Source organism: Amblyraja radiata, chromosome 12 (assembly GCF_010909765.2).
Source record: "Amblyraja radiata isolate CabotCenter1 chromosome 12, sAmbRad1.1.pri, whole genome shotgun sequence".
Classification (NCBI taxonomy): domain Eukaryota; kingdom Metazoa; phylum Chordata; class Chondrichthyes; order Rajiformes; family Rajidae; genus Amblyraja; species Amblyraja radiata.
In genome coordinates, this window is record NC_045967.1 from 21,896,945 (window position 1) to 21,909,450 (window position 12,506).

At 42.5% G+C, this 12,506-nt stretch overlaps 1 protein-coding gene across 7 annotated transcripts in view; it reads left to right on the plus strand.

Annotated features, from left to right (window-relative positions):
* The window catches only part of aifm1 (apoptosis inducing factor mitochondria associated 1), a 55,500-nt gene that overhangs the window by 22,697 nt on the left and 20,297 nt on the right, over positions 1-12,506 (plus strand). For all 7 annotated transcript variants that reach the window (XM_033030370.1, XM_033030369.1, XM_033030371.1 and 4 more), the window contains one exon: positions 10,594-10,724. In XM_033030370.1, the coding sequence (XP_032886261.1) occupies positions 10,594-10,724 (131 nt within the window). The remainder of the gene's footprint in view (positions 1-10,593; positions 10,725-12,506) is intronic.

Here is a 12,506-nt window from a genome sequence, read left to right on the forward strand (position 1 = left end):
ATTTATATTTTTTTACTCGTAGGTTTCGTCGTAGTAGGTCATAGTAGATCGGCATGTTAGTCGTAGGTAATCGAGGGTAGTCAAAGGTAGTCGTAAATAGTCTTCATCACAGTCGAAGGGAGGTCGGCTTCACTCTCCACTATTCAGTGTCCAATTTTCCCGAAGTTAGTCATAGTAGTTGATCTTCAACATAGTCGAAAGAGGTCGAAGGAGGCCTTCAACATGACATTTTTTCAAACTCTCCTAAACTCTTCTAAACTCGCCAATTAGGTCGCCCAAGTGGGACAGCACCTTAAGAAAGGTTGGCAGATTGAACATACAGTAATTGGATTCCTGAAGAATGATAAATGATTTTATTGAATCAACAAGTTTCTGAGGGAAGAATGACAGAGTGGATGCTGAGAGCATGTTTCCCCAATTGAGAGTATCCAGCACAGAGAAATGAGTGGAGTAGTAAAATCCAGAATGGGATGACTTAAATTGATAAAATAGAATTGGTTGGGTTTCTGGGGTACAGAAGACTGCCAATGAAATAATGTTGTATGGTTAGGCCAGTCGTACTCAATCTGCCCTTGGAGGATGAATTCTCATCCCAGGGAATATGCCGTCATCCTAGTAAGGGAGAGGTCACAGCATTTGGGCACAGGTTGGAGTTCTGCAACATATGGCTAGAGTGTATGAAATTTGCAAATTTGGTGAATTGTTGGCGGATAGATTTTTCAAATGGTTTTTAACTTTAACTTTATAGTTTCATAAATATTGTCAGTGATAAATAGTCCGTGAAAATTAAACTGTCTGCAAATGGCAATATATTATTATTGATATCGGGCGCATCTCAGATATTTGGTAATTTTTTTCAGGATACATACTGAAGACTATTACTAACACACTGAGTATAGGTATGTTGCAAAGCCTACCTGAAGCGTCGCTGAATATCTGCCGCTGAGGTTGTGCGCGATTTTGGCGCCGTTTAGAGGGGGCGGGTTTAAAACGCGATTTTCTCTAAGCTGTTCCAATCGAAAATGTTCAGCCTAGTTAATTATTAACGAAAAATCGCTGATAGACCCCGTCGCAAAAGCTATTATTAGGTTTAAAGGCCTTGAATAATAGTTATAGTAGTTTAAAAATCAATCTTTAAACCCGCGACCGTCAGCAACCGCAGGGTCTCATAAAGAAAATAGCAGAAGTTAGGTTGTATATTTTTACATTCAAAAGGGCTTCTAAAGATCCTTTTATACAAAATTTAATATTGCGAGTAGCTCAATTTGGGCCCATTATATCGCGCAGTATTTTTCTCGGCATTTGAGGCACAAATCTACCGCAATGTGAACGTTCTAAACCAGCGCGTTCCACAGGGACCCACTGGAAAGCTGATTTAAATGGGCATTTATTTACAGCAATTGAACACTGAATTCCTTCCATTTGGCCTATAAATTAATGTAAATGAGATTTAAAAATCATGTTTTATTGTGAATTATTTGTGAATATTATTTGGACATTTAGGCTATTTAAAAATGTTAATCATTTATTAAGAAATGGATAGATGTTTAGATCTAGTAATTGAAGTCTGAAATTAGCTACAATTAGGTAACTAACTAATTATATGCTTTAATTTCAGGTCATCCAAGTAAGATTATTTTATATTTGTTTCAGAATGCTTCAATCTATGATAACTGAAAATTTCATTCAGTTCTCTTAATTTTTAAGAAAGTTATGGGCTTTTGACTGTTCACGATCACAACTTTTTTGTTATGTCCATAGAAAATCAATAGGGAACAAGATGCTCATTTCCGAGTATGAAAATGGCCATAACTTTTTAAATACTTGAGATATGAAAGTGAATTAGATGTCAAATTAAACTTATTTTTATGCTTTATCTGATGGGATAAATTACAGACTTGATTTTTAAAATCTCAAAATTTTGTAACATTGCTACTGAGTAGGATAGAATCTAATACCAGGGAGAAGGTCCTTCAGAATGGGGAAACTTGGTATTTTGTGTGAAACAATTGGGTGAAGTGATGGGAAAGAATACTCTGTAGTTTCAGAAGTAAAAATCAATTGAATTCGTCAAAAAGCACCAGTGGTAAAACTTTGCGTTTCAGAAACAGTAGCAAAATTTGAGTGTGACATGATTGAAGGGAGGTAGTAATTGGCGAGTGAATATTGTGGTTCTCCATTTCCTCTGCTTTAAAATGATTTTCTGTACACTTATGGCACTGAATTATTATTAATAATAGTATTGAAAAGATATATGATTAATTATAGATGGGCAATTGTACAACTTAATTACAAATTAGATTCAAACTGCCAAGGGAGAGTAGATGTGACTGGAGCAGATGGGAGTTGCTCCCATTAGGGGCCATTTATTTTTATTTATTTTTTATTTAACCTTTATTTAACCAGGATAAGTCTCATTGAGATTAAAAATCTCTTTTACAAGAGAGTCCTGGCCAAGACAGGCAGCAGCACAGTTCCACAGTTACAGACAATAATTTAAAAAAAAAACAACAGAGAACATATAAATAGAGTCACAGTCAGATTCAAATTCAGCAGGGGTATTAAAATTAACAGCAGACTCAGCAGAGCCAGGGACTTGGTTAGGTTGAACATTCCTTGAAATCATATTTGTAAAACAAACAGACACAGTTAGAGACAGGAGGAGACGTGTGCTGCCATCTTGGATTTTTGCCACAGAAGATGTCGAGACGGTGCAGGTTTGGAATTCCTCCCACACCACACAAAAGCCAGACCGGCCCTCACAATCGAGGAACATTTCTGAACCATAAACTGAAGTTTGAGCTTTTCTCATTCCATCAGGGAAGGAAAATGGTACGAGTATTTTGTTCCAAGAAGCATTCATAATCTTTGGGCTCTAAATTTGGTCATGTTGTGGTGAGGAATGAGTGAGGCAAGTCTGGCAATCTATACATTAGCAGTAGGGCAAGTAAGCCCTTGCACTTGTCTGACAAGTCTGTGGGGTTTTTTTATGTGTCAAGAGTGTTTTATTGTCATATGTCCCAGATAGAACAATGGAATTCTTACTTGCTGCAGCACAACAGAATATGTAAACATAGTACAAACAATATGATAAATGATAGGGGGAAAAAAAGTTCACTGTAAATACAGTGCATTCAGAAAGTATTCAGACCCATTCACTTTTTGCACATTTTGTTACTTTACAGCCTTATTTTAAAATGGATTAAAAAAATTGTTTTATCTTCAGTCTGCACACAATACCCCATAATGAAGAAGCGAAAACAGGTGTTTTGAAATGTTTGCAAAGTAATTAAAAAGAAATAACTGAAATATCACATTTACATAAATATTCAGACCCTTTGCTATGACACTCAAAATTGAGCTTAGGTTCATCCTGTTTCCATTGATTATCCTTGAGACGTTTCTACAACTTGATTGGAGTCCACACACCAGTGGTAAATTAAATTGATTGGACATGATTTGGAAAGGCACACGCCTGTCTATATAAGATCCCACAGTTGACAGTGCATGTCAGAGCAAAAACCAAGCCATGAAGACGAAGGAATTATCCGGAGACCTCCGAGACAGGATTGTGTCAAGACACAGATCTGGAGAAGTGTATAAAACAATTCTTGCAGCCTTGCAGGTCCCAAAGAGCACAGTAGCCTCTGTCACTCTTAAATGGAAGAACTTTGGAACTCTTGGACTCTTCAGGGAGCTGGTCGCCCGGCCAAACTGAGCAATCGGGGGAGAAGGGCCTTGGTCAGAGAGGTGACCAAGAACCCGATGGTCACTCTGACAGACTTCAGTGTTCCTCTGTGGAGATGGGAGAATCTTCCAGAAGGACAACTGTATCTGCAGCACTCCACCAATCAGGCCTTTATGGTAGAGTGGCCAGACGGAAGCCACTGCTAAAAGGCACACGACAGCCCGCTTGGAGTTTGCCAAAAGACATGAGAAACAAGATTCACCGGTCTGATGAAACCAAGATTGAACTCTTTGGCCTGAATGCCAAGCGTCATGTCTGGAGCAAACCAGGCACCGCTCATCACCTGGCCAATACCATACCTACGGTGAAGCATGGTGGTGGCAGCATCATGCTGTGGGGATGTTTTTCAGTGGCAGGAATTGGGAGACTAGTCTGGATCGAGGGAAAGATGAACAGAGCAAAGTACCGAGAGATCCTGGATGAAAACCTGCTCCAGAGCATTCTGGACCTCAGACTGGGGCGGAGGTTCACCCCCCTCTCCTCTCCTCCCACCCCCCTCTCCCCCCCCCCCACCCCCTCTCCTCTTCCCCCCCCCCCCCCCCCCCCTCACCTCCTCTCCTCCCCCCCCCCCCCTCTCCTCCTCCCTATCAAAGCGTGCGTAGAACAGCAGTGAGCTTATCAGGGAGTGATGCTTCGCTGTCGCTTGAGCTGCTTCCTGATTTTGCCTTGTAGGAGGTGATGGCATTCAAGCCCTGCCACAGTTGCTGAACAACCGCCACAGCTTTAGCAGGAGTCCCTTTTGGCCTTTTTGATGGCCTTGTCAAGGTCGTATCACCAGACCTGAATGCCCATGATCTGGTCCTCAGAAAAATGTGGATTTCCTGATTCATCCAAGGCTTCTGGTTAGGAAACACTCGGAAGATTTTTGTAGGAACACAGTCCTCCACACATTTCCTTATGAAGTCTGTAACGACTGTGGCATATTCATTCAGGTCAGTTGCCGAGTCCTTGAACATTGCCCAGTCTACTGAGTCCAAGTAGTCCTGGAGTTGTTCCTCTGCCTCCCCAGACCAGCTCTGTACAGTCTTCACCCCTGAGGGTGGGCTCTTCAGTTGCTGCCTGTATGCAGGAAGAAGCAGCACCGCTGAACCGTCGGATTTCCCGAAGTGAGGGTGAGGGATAGAGCGATAGGCATCCTTGGTGGTCGTATAGCAGTGGTCAAGGGTGTTTAATCATCTGGTGCTGCAGGCGAATGTTGCTGGTAGTTTGGGAGTGATTTCAGGTTGGCTTTTTTTGAAGTCCCTGGCTACAGTGGTAAAGGCTTCTGATGGTTGTTGACCACGGCGTACCGCTCCTCCAATGGTAGATGGACGTCTGCCTGGGGTGGGATGTAGACCGCGGTCAGGATGATGGAGGTGAATTCCCTTGGGAGGTCAAAGTGGCGGCACTTTGCTGCCAGATGTTCCAGGTACGGAGAGCAGGAGTTAGACAGAATTGCTACATCTGAGCTGAGTCTGGGGAGCTGGAGGTGAGCTGTGTCTCTGTGAAAAAGAACACAGAGCATTCTCTCAGCTCCCTTTGGTAAAGCAGCCTTGACCTTAAGTCCTCCACTTTATTTTCCAGTGATTGTACATTGGCTAGTAGGCTGGAAGGGAGCGGGGGGGGGGGGGCGTAGTCCCCTGCGCTTCAGTCTGTCTTGTAGTCTTGCTCGCCGGCCACGTTTCCGGACACCATGGAGGCCTTACCGGTGTTTCCAGGTACAGTACTTACTGTTCCTGCGATCCTCTGCCAGGTCGGGGATTCCCCTGCGATCGGGAAATCCCTTACAGTCGGCAGCTCCGTTGCTGCCGGTAAATCGCAATAGTGCTAATGCGATTAAATGCATTAGCAGCTTGTCAGTTACAGCGCTGGCTTCTGTTGTATCTTTTATACAGGTAAGCTGAGAACTACTGAATTTGTTCATTTTCTGCTGTACTGCTGACAACATGTCGCCACAGACAGGCGCCAACTTTGTGGAGGGTGCAGGGAGGATATAAGAAAAATAAACGTGGATTTTGAGTCCTAGATGTTACCTGCCCATTTCCAAGAATAAGGATATACTCAAGTTTAGAGCAGGAAGTAAAAGAGCCATCTAATGTGGTCCCCTTCAGTACCCAACAAAATAGGACTAAGAAAAACATCTTGCTTTGGGAATATGTACAACTGGGTTGTAAATTAAAAAGCTATAAAGGTTGATTATTCTGCACAATAAGCAAACTGGTAAGGACTCAATAAGATCGGAAGGCTGAATGAAAGACTCATTGATTTGTATGGGAGAGAGAGGATTCAATTCATGACAAACTGGCAAAATCGGGAAAGTAGCAGTTGTTTCATTTGAGATGGACTTCACAAAACGAGGTGGGAGTAATATCCTGGCAAAATCCAATAACTCAATCAGTATATTAATTCATTAATTATCGACATGCTCATGCGAGGGAACATTTTGAAAGTTCACAAGAAAAGACACGGCAGAATTGCAAAATGGTAATAATTGCTATAGAGTAGTAGAAACAATCATGAAGATACTTCAATTTGAATCAGTGTGGGAAAACATGTCAAAAGGCAAAATTTGAGGCATCTTTTTTAAAGTTATAAAGCTAGTAATTGTCATTACGATCCAGTGAAGGTGATGTATTTGAACGCCCTTGGTGAGGAACCACGTAAAAATCTGTTAAGACCGTATAAGAATTAAAGCAATTAAAGGTAATATACATGTCTAAATTAAGAATTACTTAATTGGAAGAAAACAGGAGAAATGAAACATTTTTAGGTTGGGCTGCTTTGACAGAATCCACAGGGGTTAGTGCCAGCTCCCCAGCTGTTGACAAACTTGCATGAATTTGGATGAGCTGGTTAAGTGTAACATTTCAAAATTCACAGGTGAAGACAGCTGGATGTTACAAAGTTGTGAGAAGGATGCAGAGAGGTTTCATGCAATGTAAACATGCAGACTAAATGGGTGTATGCATGGCAAATGGGGTATGAAATGGGGAATATGTTGGGGAAAAGCCCAAGAGCATCCACTGATCGAAATTAAGAAAGCAGAGTATTTTCTTTCAGATGGCGAAATTGAAAGATTCAAGGACATATGCAGGTCAGTAGTTTAATCGGCCACTGCAAATTGGCCCAAGTGTGTCGGTGAATGGTAACATCTGGGGATTTGATAAGATGAATAGAGAATTAGATTAATGTAGCATTGGTGTAAATGGATGGATGATGGTCAGCATGGACTTGGTGGACCTAAAGGCCTGTTTCCCTGTTGTAGTGTTCAGTGCAATAGTTACTGCAATAATGAGTGGCCCTGGAATTCAGACTAAAGGCTTGTTTGACTTAACCTAAGAACATAGGTTCAACAGAGGGAGCATAATAAAGGTTCATCAGATTGATGTCCAGAATGGGATGAATTGTTCATCGAAGAGAAAGAGCCTATAAGCAATGTTCCCTCGAAGCTGTGCGCGTGTGCGCGCGCACACAAGCTTTGAAACCAGCGCACAAAGAAAATTTATGTGCGCACAAAGTATTTTGAAATTAGGAAAATAAAATCTCCACTATAAAATTTCCCCGCTATAAATGATAGCGGAGAAATTTTATAGTGGAGATTCTTTTTTCCCCGAATTTCAAAATCCGCGGCCCAATCCGACACCGGGGACAGCTGCAACCCGCTCTGGCATCGACGGGGAAATCATGAATTGGACCCTTTCGCGGGCCTCATCCCGTCCGTGGGCCGCATCCGTCCTCGAGCATCACCCGGGGGAGGGCCAGGGCCTCCCTCCCCAAGGATGGCGGCGCTGCTGGCAGGTACCCAGCGGTAAATGGGTGGGACTGGACCTTGGAGAGGGAGGTGGGGAGGGAGAGGATGGGAGTAAGGGAGAGAGGGGTGGGGAGGGAATGGGGAAAGGGAAGGAGAGAGAGGGGACGGGGGAGGAGAGAAGGGGAGGACATTACACTGTTAAAATAAAGAACTGTTTCATTTGAAAAATGAAAGCTTTCAAGAGTCTATATGTCATAGACACTACAATGTTACCTAAAATGTAGTGATCAATAATTATACAGTATGTAATTTATACTTATTTGTGAAAATCTCATAATCATATTGACTTTATTGCACAGTTTCCAAAGATCCATTTCAAATTCTGTAGCTGGCATTGAGTTTTTATTGAAAGAAATTTTGATTCACCATGTCAAATTCGAAGGATGCAAAGGGTGTGAAGCGCAAAAGAACTGCAAGCTGGTTTAAAGTTGAATGACTTAACGAAATGGTAAAATCTACTACACCAAAAGCTCATGAGGTCAAATTTGCACAAGAATTCAGTGCGCACACACAGTTGTAACAGCATAAAAATTGCACGATAGAAGATTTCTGCACACAATTCTTATAATTATAAAACTTTGACTTTGGGTGTGTGTTTGTGTGTGTATTTATTTGTTTGTGTGCGACCCATTCAGGACAAAATGATATTAAAAAGCAGGAAACCGTGGACCAGTTAGATGAATGTCTGTATATTTTACTCTTTTACATCTGGGCATCACTGCCAAGCTCTACATTTATTGCTTGTCCACAATTACCCTGGTTTAACATTTCAGTCAATCATTTTGGTGTGTCTGGCATCACACGTGTAGCAGATTTAACAAGTATGGCAGATTTCCTTCTGTGAAGGATAGTAGTAAATCTGGTGTATTTTGTGATAATGGTTAATGTTTTTTTGTTCCAGGTTATTGAAATAGTCCAGATGTCAGGATTACCAGTTTGGAAATGTAACTGTAGCATCACTATCATACCATTTTAAACAAGTACTCTCATGCACATTATTAAGAAAATGTGAAGTTATCCACTTTAGTGGCAAGAACAAGAAGGCAGATTATTATCTGAATGGTGTCAGATTAGGAAAAAAGGAGGTGCAACGAGACCTAGGTATCCTTGCACATCAGTCACTGAAAGTAAACATGCAGGTACAGCAGGCAGTGAACAAAGCTAATGGCATGTTTGCCTTCATAGTGAGAGGATTTGAGTTTAGAGCAAGGAGGTCCTACTGCAGTTATACAGGGCCCTGGTGAGACCGTACTTGGAGTATTGTGTGCAGTTTTGGTCTCCTAATTTGAGGAAAGATATTCTTGCTATTGAGGGAGTGCAGCGTAGGTTCACCTGGTTAATTTCTAGGATGGCGAGACTGGCATATGATGAAAGAATGGATCGACTGGGCTTACAGTATATTCACTGGAATTTAGAAGGATGAAAGGGGATCTTATAGAAACATAACATTCTTAAGGGATTAGACAAGCTAGATACAGGAAATGTTCCCCATGTTGGGGAGTTCAGAACCAGGGGTCACAGTTTAAGAATAAGGAGTTGGCCATTTAGGACTGAGATGAGGATAATCCTTTTTGGCCAGAGATTTGCAAATTTGTAGAATTATCCAGGCAGTAGAGGCCAATTCACTGGATGTATTCGAGAGAGAGTTCGATTGAACTCTTGGGGCAAACGGAATCAAGGGGTATGGGGAGAAAGCAGGAACAGGGTACTGATTGTGGATGATTAGCCATGATCATATTCAATGGTGGTGCTGGCTCGAATGGCCGAATGGCTTACTCCTGCACCTATTGGGACACTGCACCTGGAATTCTACATACAGTATTGATGTTCTTTTTTAAGAAAGGATATCATTCAATTGGGAGGCAATTCACTTGGTTGATTTCTAAGATGAAAGTGTTGTCTTATGGGCCTGTCGGACTTTGGCCATTTTTCAGGCGACTGCTGGCGACTGTCAAGTCGCCTGAAAAAGCGGCGACAGGAACAGCGACTGTCAGAGTGGAACACACACACACACACACACACACACACACTCTGACAATGTGATACAGACAAACACCATGATGAACAGGAAGGTTGATGCTGTAATTAAGAAGGTTCACGTAAGTCCTTTAAAACGGGGGGAGAAGGAGTGGAGACAACTTTTAAGAAGCCAGAGATACACGTCTGTGAATCTCGGCGGGCATTAACATTACCGGTCGGTTATCCTTGGTTCTGAAAACTACTGCTTACGTTTTTTTTCCCAATTAAATTGTAGCACCGGCTACAACCTACGAGAACCTACGACAACCTTCGACCTCCTGGCAACACAATACCACTGCACCTACGGCATGAGAATTCTCACTACTCTCCATGGCGGCTTCATTCTGGTCACTGCTAATGTTTCAACATGTTGAAAAATTCCCGGCGACCATAATGAGGCCGCATTCCCAGAATGTGGGAATTCCTCACGACCATGAAGGTGACTACCTGGCAACCACCTGCGAACATGTGGCGACTGCATAGTCCTCTGCAGTCGCCTAAAAAGTCGCCTAAGTGGGACAGGCCCATTAGGATTAGGCTGACACTTGCTGGAGTTTTCAAGAATAAGCAGTAGTTTCATTGAAATACATTTGCTAGACAATAGTTAATGCTGCTCTCTTTATTGCCCTTTTGCTCATTTCCAGAGTAATCGGCAATAGTTGCCAGGTCTCTAAAATCTAGAATTTCCTTCCAAACCTCTGATTTACCTTTAAGTGTTTCTTAAAACCTGTATTTTTTAATGAACTTGTAGTCATCTCCCCTCGTTCCTTTTAGTTAGGCCTTTGTTGTTTCTTGTTTGATTATTCTCCCTTGGACTATTTTAAGTTAAATGAACGAGTATAAGGAAAACAACACAAAATGTTGGAAATATTTGGAAGGTTGGGCAGCTTCCATGGAGAGAAAATGCTTTTGGTTTTTCTGAAATGGTTTTAGCTTTTTCTGGCATCTATTGTACTTTGCTTTGAGATTGCAATTTGATATTGAATTATAGTTTGAAATCTCAAGTTTTTAATGTTTTGTGTATATTATATTTTAGGTCCTGATAGTTACGGAAGAACCAGATTTGCCTTATATGCGGCCACCACTTTCGAAAGAGCTCTGGTTTTCAGATGACTCCAGTGTTCCGGAAACACTGAAATTTAAACAATGGAATGGAAAAGAAAGGAGGTAGGCTTATAATATTACTGAAATTTATATATAATAATTGCTCATTTTTGTTCCTTTCCTGTTCAATCATAACATAGAGGTTAATAGTTTAGAGATGCAGCATGGAAACAAGCCCATCGGTCCACCGGGTCCTCGCCAACCTGCGACCCACTCCTGCATATTAACACTATCCTACACACTCTGGGGATAATTATTACATTTGCCAATATACCTACATACCTGTACACCTTTGGAGTGTGGGAAGAAACCAAAGATTTCGGAGAAAACCCACGCAGGTCACGGGGAGAACATACAAACTCCGTACAGACAACTCCCATAGTCAGGATCGAACCCGTGTCTTTGAGGCTGTAAGCGCTGTCAGGCAGTTACTCTACCACTGCGCCACCTTGCTTCTTATAGGATGTAGGGTTTTTGATTCTTTAGCTTTCTTTATCGGACAAGTGCTTTGGCAACGAACGGGGGAAAGAAAGCCTATTCTAGGGGGATTTTGGAAAATTGCCAATATTACCCCGCTGCACAAGAAGGGAGCAAAGCAGAATAGTGGGAACTATAGGCTGGTTTATCTGACTTCAGTGGTTGGTGAGATTTTAGAGTCCATTATAACAATAAACTTACAGAGTACTTATAAGTTCATGATAATATCGGCCTAAGTCAGCATGGTTTTGTGAAGGGGACATCTTGCCTGATGAATTTCAAGGTCAGTTTATTGTCACATGTACCAATTAGGGTACAGCGAAATACAGCCATACTAAAAAAAAAAGCCACAAGACATACAGCTACATAAAAGTTAACATAAACATCCACGGCAACGGATTCCCCACATTCCTCACTGTGATGGAAGGCAATGAAGCCCAATCTTCTTCCTCTATTCTCCCGCAGTCAGGGCGATCGAAGCCCCCGCAGCTGGCAAATGAAGCTCCCGCGTTGGGGCGGTCGAAGCTCCTGCAGCTTGGAGCTCCTGAATTCAGTCTCCCACCAGGGACTGCGAGTTCCACGATGTTAAAGTTCGCAGACTCCTGCGGTTGGAGCTCCAAAGTTGATCCCCGACAGAGACCGCGAGCGCCACGATTGTCAGACCGCAGGCTCCCGCGTTTGGAGCTCCTGAAGTCGGTCTCCAGCAAAGGCCGCCAACTCCTCGAATGTAGGCCGCAGTGCGGACGGAGATACGATATGGAAAGAAATCGCATCTCCGTCGAGGTAAAATAAATTCCCCAATGCCCCACGCCCCCACTCCCCACATAAAACAAGCTAAAGAGCACTAAAACATACATTTAATACATACTATCAAACAACAAAGAAGGGAGGGACAGACAGACTGTTGGCGAGGCTGCCATTGGTGGCGCCACTCTTTCTTGGAATTCTTTGAAGAAGTAAATAGTAGGACAGACAAAGGAGAGTCAGTGGGTGTTGTATACCTAGATTTTCAGAAAGCTTTAGATAAGGTGCCACACATGAGGCTGATAAGGAAGATGAGAGGCAGTAGTATGAAAGGGCAGATACTAGCATGAATATCATGTTGGCTGGATGGCAGAAGGCAAAGAGTAGCGATAAAGGGAGCTTTTTCTGGTTGGCTGCCAGTGACTAGCGGAGTACCACAGTGGTCAGTGCTGGGGTGTTGGTACTCTACACGTTGTATATTACTTATTTTGATGAGTGGATTGAAGGCTTTGTGGCCACGTTTACAGATGATAGGAAAATAGGTGGAGAGGCAGGTAATGCAGAGAAAGCAGGGACTCTGCAGAAGGACTTCAACAGAGTGGGCAGAGAAGTGGCAGATGAAAG